The sequence below is a fragment of the Lemur catta genome, chromosome 1, assembly GCF_020740605.2.
Source record: "Lemur catta isolate mLemCat1 chromosome 1, mLemCat1.pri, whole genome shotgun sequence".
In the NCBI taxonomy this organism is placed as follows: Eukaryota; Metazoa; Chordata; class Mammalia; order Primates; family Lemuridae; genus Lemur; species Lemur catta.
The window spans coordinates 224,137,303-224,156,147 of NC_059128.1; the positions used below are offsets into that span (position 1 = coordinate 224,137,303).

Genomic DNA, 18,845 nt, shown 5'->3' on the forward strand with positions numbered 1-18,845 from the left:
TGATTTTTTCTTGCTGATTTCCTGAGTTCTAAATAGATTCTTGTTATCAGTCCTTTATCTGATGTGTAGTATGTGAAAATTTTTTCTCATTCTGTAGGCTGTCTGTTTATTTTCGTGACTGTTTCTTTGGCTGTGCAGAAGCTTTTTAATTTAATCAGGTCCCATTTGTTTATTTTTGTTGTTGCTGTGATTGCCTTAGGGGTCTTCTTCATAAATTCTTTGCCTAGACCAATGTCTGTAAGAGTCTTTCCTACATTTTCTTCTAGAATTCTAATCGTTTCCCATTTAAGGTTTAAATCTGTTATCCACCGTGATTTGATTTTTGTGAGAGGTGAAATCTGTGGCTCCTGTTTCAGTCTTCTACATGTGGCTATCCAGTTTTCCCAGCACCATTTATTAAATAGGGATTCTTGTCCCCAGAGTATGTTTTTGTCTATTTTGAGTCAAGCATCACACATATCACCTCTATCAGTAACTCCTGAAAGCACAAGCCATGTCTAGAAAGACTCAGGCTAGAGTCTTTGTGAGCATTTGTACTTGCTTTTTATCTAAGGTTAGAAATATACAATTTGTTGGTAGATTAATTGTTGATAGCATTAATAATACTTAGTGGAATGAACTTAGTGATAGCTATTCCAATTTCTGCTTATTTTCCAATAAACTGTTTAGGCAATGTTTCTAATATTGGCTTTGGCTACATTTATTAATCTGTACTTGCTCTCTTTCTGTCTTACCCTCAACCATTTAAGATGTGCTAGACACTATGCTTGGGTCCGAGGCAGATTTATTATGAAGGTAATAAAGTTTAAGCTTCAGGGCCCTTCATGTGCATTGGTTCCATGGCCCAGAAAAGGACCTTAGTTGTATGTTAATATATTCATATATTTTTACAAAGTTTGTGAAATTAAAATATTTTAACCACAATCATTTAAGACTCCTCTTTCCACTGGAAATTTCTTCTACTTTGGTGACATTATTGTGGACAGGTACTTCAGGGATCTGGGCAAGGGGAAGCTGAAATGAAGCACATTTATTTTGGATTTAGTGAGATATATTTAGGTGGTTCACAGTCACTACCATGTTTAGGTTACTGCTAGTTTTCCAGGTATAGAAATGGCTTCCAGGAAAAGTACTACTACCCTGATGCAACTCAGCATCATTTTGACATGGTATGTGCTGGGCTGCAGGTCATAATTGCAAATGCATATTATTTCAACCTTAGGGGTATATGCATAATGTAGAACAAACAAGATTTAAAATGTATGTAGCCAAAAGCTAGTCTGTAGAAAATTCTGCCAAATCTTACAGCTAACTCAAGGAACATGATACAGATTTTCCCAAATTTGACAAAAAACCTAAAATTTCATGTGACATTTACTAATGATAGATGATTAGGAGGTGGCAAAGAGAGAAAAGGAAAGTGAAGAATTAAGACTGGTTAGACCAGGGACTTCACACCGGGAAGTAACAGGAAATAAGATTAGAGAGGTAGAGCAGGGCTGAGTTTTTAGAGACCACTAGAAACAGAGCTTGAAATTGCTTTTTTGGGCAAGTGAAGGGTATCAGAGAACATGGTGCGTGGAAACTAGGTGATGAAAACAAAACTGGGATAAGACCAATATGTAGGCAGTGAGTATAAGGAATCCAAAATGAAGAAATTGAAGTTATGAGGGCTATTTAGGTAGTATTGTGGCACTATTAATACAAATGGAAGAGTGACAAAAAGAACCAGTTTGAGGATAAGGAGAATGAATTTATTCTGGATGATCTTGAGTTTAATCATACATTTAAATCTTGAGTTTGATTATAAGGCATCTCTCTCTGTATATATACAAAATATATATACACATACATATATATATATAGTATAATCTCTATATATATTTATAAAGCAGTGTTAGGTACTTCATATGGCAGAACTGATAATAACAGAATTTATAGCTTCTAGCATAAAGATTTAGGCAAAAATAAAATATAATTAAAATGAGTTTTACAAAATTTCTCAAGAGTTATTGATGGAGAATAAAATTCTAGGGGAGGAAATAAGGAAAGAGAGGGGGACAGAAAAGAGAGAAAGTTTGCTGGTGGCAGAATTTTCATTTATTTTCCTTTGTATTTTGATTTTTATAATTACAAAATTTAAAATAAAAAAAAAACAGCTCTTGAGAATAAAAAAGTGCTTTGTATTACAAATTTTATACTAAAAAAAAAATCCACTGACCTAGGAAGTCTTTTCCAACTCCTTAACATGGTTTATAGGACCTTAAATCTTACCCTACTTACTTTTCCAGCCTCATCTAGTATTATTCTATCTCTAAGATTCATCTATGCCATGTTCTCTCACCTTCAAGTTTTCACTCATGCTGTACTGAATTGCTCTTCGACATCAGCACTGTGCACTCCCTCTCATTTCTCAGAAAATGGATTTGAGTCAAGTAGTTTTCTTAAACTTGAAAATAGTCCATTTTGAAATTTCCTTCCCCTCCCTCTCTTCATTTCCTCTTCTAGGAATTTTACTTTCCATCAGTAACTCTGAAGGTTATTTAACAATATTTTTACAGGAAAAAAAAAAGTACCTGAGAGCATGTCACTCACTTCAGCACTGACAATGGAAGAAGAAATACCATCAATTCCAAAACTTTTAAAATGATTTCTATAAGCTAGAGCAGCACCATAAACAGTACTCATAACCATTCCCATAAGCCTGGGCAGGGACTAGTGGATACAGAATGAAGAATAGATATTGCTAAAAGCGTGAAGACTGGGACATTATTATAGCAAGTCAATAAGTGAGCTATGAAGGAGGAAGGGCAAAGTTTCCTAAATTTGAACTGGTTTTCTGTCACTTCTGCCTTTTTTTATAAAACTTTACCTTCCTTTTTTTTTTTTCTTACTGCCATGAATTATGGCTTCCAAATGGGCTTTCTTTCTTTCAGTGGTTGATTATAGAACAAATATTAATATGAACCTAGTCTCATAGCTTTCTCTTTTATATGAGCCTCTTTTTTCAAAAAATTAATAGACTTTATTTTTTTAGATCAATTTCAGGTTTACAAAAAATTGAGCAGATAGTACAAAGAGTTCCCATTTATACCTTCTGTCATTTCTCCAATTATTAACATCTTGTATTGATGTGGCACATTTGATATAATTAATGAACTGATACTGATATATTATTATTAATTAAAAGCCTTGAAAGAATAATAAAATACTAACATAGAAACTTGAAGAAGATAGCTTCCCCATTACATCCCATTAAAATACAAGAAAAAAGTTTGCAAACATTTACAAACCGGATGTCAAAAGTTAAATCTATACTTATTTTGCATTTTGTCATCATTTTTGGTCTAAGTTTATATGCTAAGAATGGCAAAGAGCTTTCCTATAATATTGAGAGATCTGATATATTAGTTCCAGGAATTGTTTATTTCTATGCTTGTGATACAGAAAACCTCATTTGTGACCACATTTGTTAGAATATTTCTCATTAGGGAATTGTCCTTCATTTATGGCTTCAAACTTGTGTGACACAGGAACTTGATTTTACCTTTAAACTTGTGAGGAATGCCTAGCAAACATATAAGATATCTAATATGTGTAATCATTTATTGAATTAAAGAATGGATGGATTAATAATTCATTATGACCCCAAACATTTGGCTCTAACTCAACTAGTATAACAGAATTGTGCATATTTCCTTATATTAATAATTAGTAATGTAGTAAAAGGTATTTTCTCATGTGAAATATATATTTAAAATAATCTTAGGTTAACTTTTAAAGCACAATGCATTTCTCTGAATTTGCCATATTATTAATAGTAGAGAGCTGACTATTCTACCTACAGTCTGTCTATATGAATTTAGCATACCAGTTAACAAAGAAAATACAACTCTAACCTGCCATACCGTATCTATCCTTTTAAAATAAAAATCCCTATCCTATGTATGAATGAAATTATTTTTATATTTTATTTAAAAACTATCTGAAAACTATTTATTATTATATATAGGAAAGAGGAAGACATTCGTAATAAGAAAAAATTTTAAAATATTCAAAGGAATGACAGGAGGAATCATGTTTATCTCTTCTTCAAAAGGAAAAAAAGATAATTCAAGTAGGAAGAGAATACAATATACATTTAGCAACAATACTTATAATGGAGGTCAAATTCTCTAGGTACTAATATAAAAAAGAAAGACATTGTGTAGCTTGCCTTTGAAACAACATGGGAAGATTATAAGACTAGAAATTCACCTTAGGTCAGACAGCTTCTAGCTTAAGTGTTCTGAGTTCTTCAAGGATTATGTAAAAACGTTCATAGGCTCTGATCTGGCATGGATATTTGGAGAAATGTTTCAATTTATTGAAAATAAATTTAACTTTTGCTTTAAAGTTTTCCTTAGTGCTTTCCAGAAACTTAATTCCCAAGGCATTGTTTAGGTTAGCAGTTCCACAGTTTACTACCATAGAAATAGGTATACTCTTTTACCCTGAAGGAAAAGATAAGGTACAATGTGATAAATTTTGGAATAGTATATGATTTGTGAAATTCTCAATAGTTCCTATTCTCAGAATCCTTATAACCTTTGCCTCAAATCAATATTAGCTAATGTTTTATAATACCTTATATTTAAATTTGAAAAAATAGCAAGGAGGGAATGCTCTTACCACTTGGCAATACCATTACTGGCTCTGTAAACCTTTGTTCATCTGTTGATGGTAGGTTTAGGGAGATGATCAACACCATTCCCAGACTAGTTCCAACAAACAGACAAGGTGAGATGGTAGAGTCATTTTTCCGTGCAAAGGAGTCCATGAAGTATAGTGCCGTAATTGCTTCTTTAGAATCTTTGTCAATACTAGAGATGCTAGAGCTTCTAGAACGATTATAGGAATTTTCTCGGTTTTCTATGGAAATTAAAAAAAGATTGTTAGCATATTTCCACAACAAACAAGTCAGATTTAACACATAAAAACCAAAATTATGAGGGGGAAGTAGAATTTAATTCTTTGTTAATTGACCTGGAAGGCAGTTTATTCAGTTTACCAGCTCATTTTGAAAATGGATAAACTGAAGTCTGAAAGTATAGATCACAAACTTAGGGAGAGCTGGACTAGAACTTCAGTTTCCTCAATTTCAGCTCACTATTTTTCTCTCTCTACATTAACTCACAAGTTAGTTAAAAATCTCTTTCTGGAAAAAAGATTTAGTCTAAATAGTAAGGGTTACAAGATTTTCTGATACTGTTTACATTGTGCTTCCCTCCTAACTCTCAATTGTTGGAAGTATTTCTAACTGTTTCTTGGCAATTCCCATTTACTGAAAATATTGTGGCTATTGGCATGAAAGAACTTATCTGGGTCACAAATCTTCTGTAGCAAACATTCTATATCTGGGGTAATTACAATTGTAAAAATTAAAGTTTTTACTCAGGCCAAATGCAATGATTATCTCCCCCTGGTTTCAAGCTGCCTACCTTGAATGCATATCCAGTCCTAATTTTGCCTAGGGCTAAATAAGGAGCTCTAGACTATGCTATCCTGTTGATAGTGGTAATCCTTCTGAGAGGGTTTTAGCTTACTTAAAGGAACAAGGTAGTTTCAGTTTCTCCTCTTACCAACACTTGCACATGTGTGTACCCTAATCATACACTCACATATCTCAGTTAAATATCAATAAGGTTGTACTTTTCTTATGATCACTCCGGAGTATAAGTTCTTCATACTTTTCTTTCTACTGCCTTCACTCTCCTTTCCCTGTTAAAAGGTACAAGTGTGACTCTAACTACTTTTATAGAAGGAGACTAAATATAGGTTCCTCAGACTATCTCTTTTCTAGAAAACAAAATATAGACTTCCTAAAATTTTTCCTTTTTATCTCTCAGCAAATTTATAAAAATATTCATTTGTCATAAAATTTAGAGATGAGAGGGAACCTGGAGATAATCTATATATTTTACAGATTTGGAAATAGAGATTCAGAGTTAAGTATTTCTTCCAGAATCCAACACAAATTAGGTGTATAAATCTAAAAGTGAAAATTCCCACCTCTTATTACAGTGATTAAGAATGCTGCTACTTTTATAATCCTTACATATTGCTTCTATTATAACGTTCCTAACTAATATATGTCTCCAAAATTTTTCCATTCATGGTTCATCACCATTCAAAGTTGATACTCATAGATACCTAATAGAGAAATAACATTACCTGTATGTCCATGGGATCAGATTTAGTATAGCATAATATTATATAAATAAAAACTGAAACATAAATTTTATTTTTAAAAATTTTAAAGAATATAGATCATTATCAAAAATTTTAAGGGGCAGTAAATGGGGAGTTACCTTATAGCATAGAACTACTATAGCATAACTTCCTAAAATTACTTTTTCCTATCTCGCTCCCTAAAGCTCTTTATCAACAACACAGTAGTAGCAAAGTTATAAGATTCCCTTTTCTTTCCCTCTCTAAAAATTCTGGCCTCTGGCTCTTGTACTTTACTCCCTGTCTCCATACTCATTTCATAAATAAGAAAATAGTCATTCCTTTTAAAAATATATTAAGATGAAGATTATAAATGTTAGAATTTAATATCTTGCCTTTTTTCTTGGTCACATTCATTTGACAGCTGAGGAAATTAAAGTTGCAAGATATTAAACAACTCTCTACAGATAGAGACCCCAAAAGGCTTATCATTGAGATTGAAATAAACTCTCAATTATTTTTAGAAGGGTAGAGAACTAATTAAGGCCTAGATTTCCCTTTGTATAAAGGAGGGGGGAGCCTACCCTTGAGCAGACTATTTTAGTTTTAGAGATGACAAAGGAGGTGCAGTGAGGAACTGAGTTGGAGTTATGGCCACAGCCCCATCAGGCTCTCAGTTACTTGTTACTTAGTAGCTATAAAAATATTTTTCACATGTGATCTCCATCCCTTGTCTCCCAGCTCCCACTACCATGGTAAACCAAATTTTAACTTTGCCCATGAAAATTAATGTTTAACCTACCTTCTGTTGTAACTGGTAAAGAAATCTCCATGCAAGCAGCTGACTGTGCCTTTCGAAATGGTGGTCTTCCAGGACCCCAGCGATTTACTTTTGAAACATCAGCACTGGAAAGACGTTTTCCAGAGCTGCAACTCTGAGAAGTTGGACTTGTGCAATGTCCATTTACATGGTCTGTACCAAGATGAGGAAGGCAACATAAATATCAAATTAAATCTCAACATAAAGGAATACAAATGTATAGATTAACAAATGAAGGTAAGAATTCCTTTTTTTCCCAAGCCATATGAATATAGCTAAGTCCTTGCTATTTTCAGATTTAGTCATAATGTCAGTTGTTAGTCAAAAAGTTCAAAAGATATTTCTTAGAGCAGGGTCTCACTCTGTCACCCAAGCTGGAATGCAGTGGGACGATCATAGCTCATTATAACCTTAAACTTCTAGGCTCAAGTGATTCTCCCACCTCAGCCTCCCAAGTAGCTACAGGTGTGCACCACCACACCCAGCTATTTTATTTTTTGCTGAGACAGGGTTTTTGCTATGTTGCTCAGGCTGGTCTCAAACTCCTAGGCTCAAGGGATCCTCCCGCCTTGGCCTCCCAAAGTGCTGCGATTATAGGAGTGAGCTACTGTGTTTGGCCAAAAGGTATTTATTAAGTATAGCATTCATTTTTATGTTAACACAGTTAAAATTTATTTTATATCCCCACTATGTATTTTATCATTTAATGACAATACAAAATAGATTATAGTATTGAACTTTTTGTTGTATAATTTGAAAATACATCAATTTATATTAATACAAGTTTTGAAAGTACTTTAAGTACTTAGAGTTAAAAGATAGAATGAAAGCATCTTACTGTGCAGTGAGAATGATGCTTAAGAATACTAGAACCAAACTGCTTTCTCTGGGCTCAAATCCCAGTTCTGCTACTTACTATTTGTACAAATTACTGCAGTCTTCATACTTTAGTTTCTTTGTCTGTAAAATTTGAATATTGTTACCTACCTCTTAAGAGTTTTTGTCATTTTTTTTTTGGTAATAATACATGTCACATGCTAGAATATGTGCAGGTATACATAAACTTTGAACAAAATTTAATTATTATTGTCAATCTTATTCCAGTGTATAAAACTGCTCATGTCCAAGACAATAGTTTTGTTCATTTAGAGTTTGGGTGTTTGATTCTGATTTGATATAACTTAAAAAACTTAGCAATGCATTAAAAATATGTCTTATTTGTCTTAATGCTAACAAATTGTATTTGAAACACCACCTCATAGTTCTGTAATATGCAGAATACATTTTAAAATGTGCTTTTGTGGTCATTCAAAGGATGATAGAGTTACATGGAGAAGAATAATGCTTAATGACCATATTGGACATGGAGAACTGGCATTCAGTATCCACTGCAATATAACCTTTCTGTATTGTAGAGTTTACAAACCTAAGATTGTACACTTCCCAGATTCTCCTGCAGATAGTGCAAGGATGAGAACTAGTTTTTACCATTTAAATGTGCTGGCACGTTTTACTATTTTTAAAATGAGAGTTAACACTTATCAAATACTTAAATGCTTGGCATTTTATACACATTATCTCATTTAATCTTCACAACAATCCCACAGTGTAGATGTTTTTATTATTATCCTGATTTTGCAGATGAGGAAACTGAAGATCAGAAAAAGGGTTCAGAAAATTTTCTCATATCACATAAGTAGTAATCATGGAGGCAGGATTCTAATCCAGATTTTCTCACCTAGTGTTTGTATGCTTAAATACTAGACTACAGGGTCAGCTAAGATACTTGGAAAGGGGTAGCAAGTTTGAAGACATTAGTATGGTTTACAAGGCACATGTAATAATAATATATATTGAGATCCAAGCTTTTTCGAAGTTTGACTATAATGTGCCTCAGAGAGGACTATTTTAGATTAAATCTATCTGAGAATCATTAAGCTTTATGTATCTAGATATCTGTATTTCCTCCAGTCTTGGGAAGTTTTCAGTTATTATTTCATTAAATAGGCTTTCTATGCCTTTTTCCATCTCTTCTCCTTCTGGAACTCCCAAAATTCCAAATATTTGTTCACTTGATAGTGTGCATATGTCGTACAGGCTTTCTTCGTTCTTTTTTATTCCTCCTCCTCCTTTTTTTTTTGTCTGACTATATTATTTCAAAATATATGTCTTCAAGTTCAGAAATTATGTCTTCTGCTTCATCTTGGCTATTGTTGAAGCTCTTAATTGTATTTTTTATTTCGTTCACTGAATTCTTTAAGTTCCAGGATTTGTTTCGTTCTTTTTTGTGATATCTATCACTTTATTGGATTTCTCATTCAAATCATGAATTGTTTTTCTGGTTTCTTTGTATTGTTTATCTGTATTCTCTTATGGCCTGTGAATTTCCTTAAAATTATTTTGGATTCCTTTTTGGGCATTTCACAGATTTTTCTTTGGGGTCTGTTCCTTTGAAGGTGTTATGTTTTCTTGATATTTCATGTTTTTTATGTTGTTATGTGTTGATATCTGCATATCTGGTATAACTGTCACTTCTTCCAATTTTACAAAGTAGCTACAGCTTTCCTGTAGATGTATCCATAATATCAGTTGGGTAGGTAGCTCTGGCTTTGGTTGGGCATCACTGGTTGTAATCAACGTCAGCAGTATCTACAAGTTCCTTAGTGCTTTAGGCTGAAGTTGTTTGTGGAGTTTGTGGTGAAGATTTGTTGGGCCCGGGTGTCCCAGGAGTGCTGGTCCTCAGGCTCCTAGGTTGGGCATGTGGGCACCAGCAATGGTGATGGTGGGTCAATTCTCAGGTTCCCAGGTGACTGTGCAGGCATCGGTGGTGGCAGCATTGAACCCTGGGCAAACTGGTCCTTGGGCCCCCCAGTTGGGGTATGCAGATGCCAGCAAGCCAGATGGTCTGCTCTTTGGGTCCCCAGGTGGGGCTTGTGGGCACTGGCAGTGAAGACAGCAGGTAGGTCCTCAGGTGCCTGGGTGGGGCGGCCAAAGGCTGGCAATGTTGGTGTGGGCTTGTAGGACCAGACCCCAGGCCCCCAAGTGGCATGCATGGGTACTGGTAGTGTCAGCAGTGAGCCAGGTGGCCTGGTCCCTAGACCCTGGGTGGGGTACATGAGTACCAGCACTATCCTTGGCATGGTGGGAAGGCTGGTCTCTGGACACCTGGGTGGGACATGCAAGTATGCAGTAGCTCTACCACTGGAGGGTTGCTATTGGTGGTGGTGGCAGTGGCCCTGGGAAGGCTGCTATCAGGCTCTGGGGAGAGTACATCTTGGTTCCCTACGTCCTGGGGGTAGCATCTCTGATGTGCTTCTTGGGGTGTAGGGCACTGCACAGGCTCAGATGTCAGTAATGTGGCTGGCTGCATCACTGGGTCCAGCTGGCATCACAATGATGCAGCCTTCTGGGTGGGTGTGGGGGTATGTCTGTGGGGAACCAGGGATGTGGACATGCAGGGGCTATTGGTCCCCAGCCAGGATGTAGTTCACTGCTGGCTCTGCTCTCAAAATAGCACCACTCTGCAGTGGCCAGGGTCCCAGCAGTGGGACCCAGCACAAATTCCTTCTCTGGAACAATGCTGTTATGTGGATTCCAGGAAGCTACCTATACTAGGCTCAGGGCCCATGAGGGCTGAAGGGATTTTCTATAGCTAGTATTGCAGGCATCTGTGATGGGAATATAGACTATTGGGGATTATCTTGCTTACCTTTTCTCCACAATGAGGACTCCCTTTGTGAGCCAAGCTAGCCAGGTATCCTGCTTCCCTCTCTATGCTGCCATCTTGAACTTCCATGCCTCAGAGGGTCCCTGTTGCTTTCCATAGACCCTCTATTCGACATGTGGTTATCTACTTGCTGTTTTGGTCCTTCTTTGTGGAGGATGTCAGTGCTGGGTGTCTCTAGTCAACCACTGTGGTGACATTTCTCAAGATCCAAGCCTTTTGGAACCAGTCATCTTCCATATTGATGTAGATCTCAGAAATCCAAGATGGAATATCAGAAATATCCTATGGTGAGTTAGCTGTGGAGAAGCTGAAGTCAAGAGCTCTCTCTCCACCTTCTTATCAAATCCAGTCTCATAAATAGGAAGAACACAGAGGACAACAGCTGGCATTAATGAATTAGCATGAATTACAAAATGGCAACTACAGCTGGGCATAGTGGTTCACACCTGTAATCCTAGCACTTTGGGAGTCCGAGGCAGGAGAATTACTTGAGGCCAGGAGTTCGAGACCAGCGTGAGCAAGATAGCAAGACCCATCTCTACAAAAAATAGAAAAATTAGCTAGCCATGGTGGTGCATGCATGTAGTCCTAGCTATTCAGGAGGCTGGGGCAGGAGGATAGCTTGAGCCCTAGAGTTTGAGGTTGCAGTGAGCTATGATGATGTCACTGTGCTCTAGCCAGGGTGCAATCCTGTCTCAAAAAAAAGGCAACTACTTAGGGGGAACAAATTGTAACAGTATGCCCCCCTGGGTACATCAGTAACAAAAAGCTGCCATTTCCACAGACTTATGCCTTGTTCTAAAGGTCGCTGCTTGCCCAGAGGCATGTGGGATGGATTACAGCCCTCTGTATCCTCTTGGCTAGGTTCAACAGTGTGGCAGAGCCGTGAGAACAGTTCACTTATCCAGAACTCTTTGGACTTGCTAAACCATAGCCACCTGGCTGTTACCATCTTTTGGTGGCTATTTTATGTAAATATTGTTTCATTTTAGCTCATAACAGAATAGTATTAATTAATAGATTACTTAACATGCTTCTTTTTCTTTTTTTCCCCATACCTGCTGTGGTGGCCAAATTTTCCCCAGCTTCTCATGTTTGACTCATGACATCTGACTAACATTACTATACCTGGGAATGCCAGACTTTTGGGCCGTATCATTCTGTTTTAAATAGGGTGAATGAACTTAAAGAATTTATTTTTGCACCTGGATTTTTTAAATATATGGAAGTGAATTTACTTTATTAAATTTTTTTCTTTACCATGCTAAGTATTCAAGATACATATGAATTAGTACGTATCATTTAGAAAGAAATTTGCTCATAGCTCAGGCACAGACATTCTGGAAATTTATGACAAAGAAATAATGCTAAATACAAAAGAAAAAACCTGTATTGATAAAGATATTCACTGTAGTGTTAGTTATTATTGACAAAAATTGAGAACCAGCTACTTTTTTTACAACTAAGCATAAGGTTTTAGGTAAATTGTGGCATATATAACATAATAGAGTGTTATAATCTTTAAAAATATTTCTGAAATGCCTGTAGAAATATATCAAATATCTATGATATTATGTTTTGGTTATCTCTTGTTGCATAAAATACCACTCCAAAACTTGATATAAAATAATAATTATTTTATTGTGTTCACAGATTTTGTAGGCTAGGTCAAAGTGTAGATCTCTTATCTCCATGATATTTGGGGCATTAGTTGAGAATGCTTAAATGGCTGGGGGCTTGGAATCCTTTGAAGCCTTCTTTACTCACATGCCTGGGCTAGAATGACATGAAGGCGGAGCTCAGTTGAAACTGTCAATAGTGGCTTCTGCAGCAAGCATGGGCTTTAGAAGGCTTGGGCATGATGTCTTCATTGTAGTTTTTGTGCATAGTGACTCACAGCTTCAGAGTTTGTCAAATGATTTTGAAATTGGGAAAGAAGCCATGTATTTGCTTCTTTGGTGTTATTGTAATGGAAACTTTATTATGTCTTGAAAGTAACATTTCAGAGTCCAGTTACAGTTTTTATCAAGGGTCAGTTGTGGTAGATTCCTGATCTTACTTACAATAATATATTCTTAAGTTCAACAGCTGATAGATAGTGGTCTTCTGATTCTGTTTCTTGTAGCAAAGGGGTCTGCTCCCCTATTGTGTCTGGTGGTCTTGTTCTGAAAGTTATACCTGTAGGCTAGGCTTAGAGTTTATTTCTCCAATCTTTTAATGATTTGATAAGCGTCTAGTTTCTTATATTGATCACTTTCTGTATAACATAGCTAAAGTGATTTGTTTCCTACAAATGCTCCCTGATTACAATAGTGCTTTAGCCCAGTTATAGAGCTCTATATCACGTAGAGAAAATCCAACATTCTAAAAAATTCAACCTTAAAACAATAAGTAAATTAAAGCAAAGGGAAAGGTCTATTCTGTATTTTACAGAAAGATTTCCAAATTTGAAAAATTACAAGTTTTTTAAATTAGCTGATGCCCTTGTATTTTTAAATCAAGATTTGATTTAGCATATTTATTGTAAAAAGAAAGGTATTAACAGTGATTTACTAAAAAATGGTTTATTGTAGCCAATTGAAATTATTTTTAACATGATCCGCACCAACGTTTTATAGAAGAATATAAATGAAGATTTAATTTAATATTTGGTAAACTAATCTTATTAAACAATCTTTTAATATGCCATACAATTGCTAGAAAAATTACTAGAAAATGAAAATTACTATTATGCCTATGCCACAGAGTATGATTCTATGATGAAATAAATGTTGAATATAATCCTAAGTCAAAATAATATTGCATTTTAAAAACCAGGAAGATAAATAAAATACAAAGACTTTGCATTTAACTAAATTAAATATAGCCAATATCAAACAATTGGTTAAAATGTTAAAAAATTCCACATTACTTTATGTTTGCTTACTTTTATAGTCAACTCTTTTCTCCCTCCTCCTTTATTATTGTTTATATAACCCTGATTGGTGGACTAGTTGGTTTGTCAATTGACTTAATGTTGGTTATTTCCCTGATTGACTTGTTTAAGCAGGAAAAGAACTTACAAAAGGATATTAGGTGGCTTAAAACCTTAGAGTGAACCTGTGAGTTGTTCACTCAGGAACTTTGCAGCCCCAAACAATGCTCAACCACATTGGAGTTCTGTTTTAGTTAAGGTACTGCTGTGTCAACTGCTCAGCACTAATGATGCTGGGGCCTAGAAGCTAGAAACTATGTACTGCTAGCCTTGTACAGCAGGACATCTCTGCCATCATACTTGCCAAAACAGAGGTTTACTTCATCTTTAATTTTTCTTTATTTTAGTGTATTTGACTGTCATATAAGAAATAAATTATATCATCTCTACTTTTTTTGCTGACACTTTTGAAGTTCTTTTTCTTTTATCCTCTTTCTTTCACTTAATATCTTTTTTTCAAATTTCAGAATATTACAGGGGTATAAATGTTTTAGTTACAGGGATTGCTTTTGTACTGGTTGATGCAAAGTTATATGTGTGTCAATCATCCAGACAGAGTACATTGTACCTATCTGAGGTTTTAAAGCTCTTATTTTAGGGCATTATTTTCTGATAAATTTTAAGCTGAAGACTCAGAGGGACCAAATCATAGATATCCTGTTGAAGTCAGCTTAAGTTTTATTCCCAATTTTAATTTTTTTATACCCAAAATTTTCAAGTCTGTGATTTTGTCTACTTTAGCTTTGAGTAGTTTAATGGTTAGTCACCGAAATCCAAAGTTTCCTCTCTATTCCTCAATATCCCCACATTTGTTTTTTCAAGCAAAGTTTTTGTTTAATTTCTATTACACGCATTTAAGTGGATGTTTAAAAACTATTTGGGCCAAATATACAGTGTTCATGAAAATAATCTCTTTCTCAAAACATTGTCTTAGTCTTGGTCACTGATATTTTAACTTCAAATAACAATAAATTATGACATTAAAATGCTAGAATGTCCTGACTGATACTGAAGAAGCAAAATGACACCTTGCCATGATCCACATAAGTAAGTTCCACATTCAGAGAGAGAGAGAAGCATATTGTATCTGAGATAAACTAAAAAGAAAAAACATCTATGTAGCTATAGTCTCTATAAGAGATGAAATCTTGAGCCTGCAATTTACTCATTTCTTCTTCTTCTTCTTTTTTTTTTTTTTTAAGACAGGGTCTTGGTCAGTCACCCAGGCTACAGTACAGTGGCATAATCTTAGCTCACTGTAGCCTCAAACTCCTGGATATAAGCAGTTCACCTTAAGAAAACTGTCAATCAGTAGACAGGGGGAAAAAAAAAGGCAGTCCTCTTGTCTCAGCCTTCAGAATAGCTGGGACTACAGGCATGTGCCACCACACCTAGCTAATATTTGTTATTTAATTTTTTTTTTTTTTTTTTTTTTTTTTTTTGCAGAAAAGAGGTCTCTATGTTGTGAGGCTGGCCTTGAACTTCTGGGCTTAAGTGAGGAGTTCCCAAACTGCTGGGATTACAGATGTGAGCCACTCATTTTTTAACAAAAGCAATTTTAACTCTGACGTTTGCAATGATAATGTCTAGAGATATAATAATCATGTGAGTAAAATATTTGTCACCCCAATATAAACAGATTTGCCTTAACCTTGAAAAAGCTTGTGGGTTTTTAGTTTGTTTGAAATATCTGTTGCATTTAAATTCAGTGAGCCAGTTCTTCAAAATCTGAATTTCTTGTAAAACACTTGCAAAGCAAAAATCCTTTTTTCTTAATGCTATTTTTGGGACAATGATTAATGTTAGGTGTGAAAAAAATACTTTATTATAATTTTGTTTTGGTAGAAACACACTCTTGCTATTTTGACTGCTCTGGCCTTGAACTCCTAGCCTCAAGCATCCTCTAGCCTTGGCTTCCCAAAGTGCTGGGATTAAAGGTGTGAGCCACCACACCCGGCCTTTCTTAATGCTCTTGTGTCTGAATCTTCCTATTACAATAAACTATACATACTGTATTGCTTTTAAAATCATACATGAAAACTTATACTATGAAATTGGAAACTACTCCTTTGAGGAGAAAATCTCCTAATATATTGAGTTAAAATTATTTGGTAAAAGAAGGTTAAGACCAAGTTTTACTCTCAAATATATTAAGCAATGACATGCCCTAGCAGTGTTCTTTGGGTATTGTAGTTTGTGTCTTTGATTTACTTATTCTTTCAAAAATAGTTTTTTCATTTCTTATTTTTTATTTCAAAATATTGAGGGGGTACAATTGTTTTTGTTACATGGATAGCTTTTATAATGCTTAAGTCAGGGCTGTTAGTGTGTCCATCACCTCAATAGTGTTCATTATAACTAACAGGTAGGTTTTTACCCCCTACTTCTTGATTACAAATGACTTTTACTTCTCTCTGTGCCCATTGATTAATTCCAAATTATTAGAGAGTACACGTGCTTTTTTTCCATTTCTAAGATACTTCACATGGGATCATGGCCTCCAGTTCCATCCAAATTACTGCAAAAGACATTAATTCATTCTTTTTTATGGCTGAGTAATATCCCATGATATATATAGACCACATTTTATTAATCCACTCATTAATTAAATTTGATGGGCACTTGGGTTGATTCCAGTTGTGAATTGTGCTGTAATAAACATTCCAGTGCAGGTGCCTTTTTGATAAAATTACTTCATTTTGGTAGATACCCCATAGTGGGATTGCTGGGTTGAATGGTAAGTCTATATTTTTTTTCTTTGAGGAATCTCCATATTGTTTTCCATAGAGGTTGTACTAGTTCGTACTGTTCGTTCTGTACTAGCAGTCCCATCGACAGTATATAAGTGTTCCTTTCTCTCTGCATCCACACCAGCATCTACTGTTTTTTGACGTTTTATAAAAGCCATTCTGAAAAGGGTAAGGTGATATTTCATCGTGGTTTTAATTTGCATTTCCCTGATGATTAATGATGTTGAGCATTTTTCATGTGTTTATTGCCCATTTGTCTATCTTCTTTTGAAAAACTATTCATGTTTTTTGCCCACTTTGTGATGGGGTTGTTTGTTTTTTTCTAAATGATTTGAGTTCTTTGTAGACTCTGGACATTAGCCCTTTATCGATGTACAGTTTGTGAAAATTTTCTCCTATTATGTGGGTTGTTTATTTATTTGCTTGGTTGATTATTTCCTTTGCTGTGAAGAAGCATTTTAATTCAATCAAGTTCCATTTATTTATTTTTGTTGTTGCTGTAATTGCTTTTGAGGTTTTAGTCATAAATTCTTTGCCTAGACCAATGTCTAGAAGAGTTTTTCCTACATTTTCTGTTAGAATTTTTATAGTTTCATGCCTTACATTTAAAATCCCATCAAAATACCAACAATATTTATCACAGATCTGGAAAATACAATCCTAAATTTCATATGGAACCAGAAAGGAGCCTGAATAGCCCAAGCAATCCTAAGCAAAAAGAACAAATCTGGAGGTATCTCATTATCTGGTTTCAAGGCTATAATAAACAAACAGCATGATAATGGTGTAAAGATAGACACATAGACCAGTGGAACAGGATAAAGACTCCAGAAATAAAGCCATCTAGATACAACCAACAGATTTTCAACAAAGTAGACAAAACATACACTGGGGAAAGATGCCCTATTCAGTAAATGGTGGTAGAAACATCGGATAGCCACATGCAGAAGAATGAAACTGGGTCCCTATCTCTCACCATAACAAAGATATGCATAATGGTTAACTAAAGATGTCAGATGCCAGTTCTCCTCAGAAAGAAGAACCAGAATTACAGGTGAATAATCATTGTGTGAGTGGAGTGTTAAGGAGAGAGTAATGCAGTCTTTTGGAGAGCTCATGGGAAGAAACTAGGACACAGGTAAAGAAGGAAGCAAGAGGCTGGCAGAGATCGAACTCCAAAGGACTTTGTATTTTATGGAACAGGGCGGGGGAGTGTTTTCAGCTCCTCTCACCCTTGTAGCACACTGCTGGTTCACAAACTTATGAAGATCTCCTCTGCCCTTATGAGTCCAAGCACTGGTGTGGGTGGTGATTTGGGGATTTCTTAAGGACATTGCACCAGGCTACAAGTTAATGCAGGGTTGCTTGCTTTCTGCCTGCATCTGAGCTCTGGTGCTGGGTGCCATAATGGGTGCACACCACTGTAGGACTTTGTCCTGCCCAGAGACTTTCAGCCCCTGTGTCTTCACATCACCAAATCTTCTGCAAACATTCTCTAACATCTGTTTGGATTGTGACAGCAACACAGGGTGGCTAGACCAAGGGGAGTGGCAGGATTCCTAGTGGTTTAACACTTAGGGATTTCTGTTCCTAAGGAAAGAGAGTGCAGTGCACCAACAAAGCATCCCTTGGGACACAGGAAACTAGAGTGTAAGCTTTTCTGTGTCTGAGAGCTGCCCACTTGTGGGCAGAGCTCACTGTACCTCTTTCAGCAGACAGAAAGGCACTGTGCTGGGCTCTGTTGGGGAGGACTGTTGTTCCACACCAGCAGCCAGGCTGCCCCAGTGCTGATGAAGGGATGTTGAGAGAGGAACAACTTCTCTCCCTATCCCACTTCTCTGGACAGAGCTGGAGCTGCTCCTGTAGGAGATTGACATGGGTGCGCCTGTGGACGGCCATCTAGTGCAATTAGGGGCAAATGTGCCCCCACTGGAGGTGTTCCTGCCAAGATAAGGATTGCATGATGGGTGGGGTCCCTTCACCTCTCTACACAGAATGGCAATATTCCTGGAGGTGGACAGAGGTGTCTGATCTAAATATCCTGAGTGCTGGGAGAGGGGCATGATGGTGAGGTAGATTGCATTCCTTCTGGCCTGGGCAGTGGAGCTGGGGCAGCCCCATCGCTTCCAGTCCAGAGACCTTGGTACAGTTCACCAGGAGTTCCTCCCATCACTTCTGTCAGAGCTGATAGTTGGGTCCAATATTGGGATATCGTATATATTGATGTTTTGGCCTCAACCAGTTTTTAACCATGGGCACCACCTACTGGCCTGTAGGTTGAACTGCACAACCCAGTGCAAAACTTGAGGACAGAGGAGCACAGCACTGCAGAATGAGGTAAGCTTTCTGAAACCTCCACCATCT

General features: G+C 36.2%; 1 protein-coding gene across 1 annotated transcript in view; it reads right to left on the minus strand.

The window, feature by feature from the left end:
* STXBP5L (syntaxin binding protein 5L) overlaps positions 1-18,845 on the minus strand; it is a 313,084-nt gene that overhangs the window by 20,375 nt on the left and 273,864 nt on the right. Inside the window, exons 22-23 of the mRNA XM_045556950.1 lie at positions 7,013-7,183; positions 4,672-4,911 (exon numbers count right to left, since the gene is read on the minus strand). Of these exons, the coding sequence (XP_045412906.1) occupies positions 4,672-4,911; positions 7,013-7,183 (411 nt within the window). The remainder of the gene's footprint in view (positions 1-4,671; positions 4,912-7,012; positions 7,184-18,845) is intronic.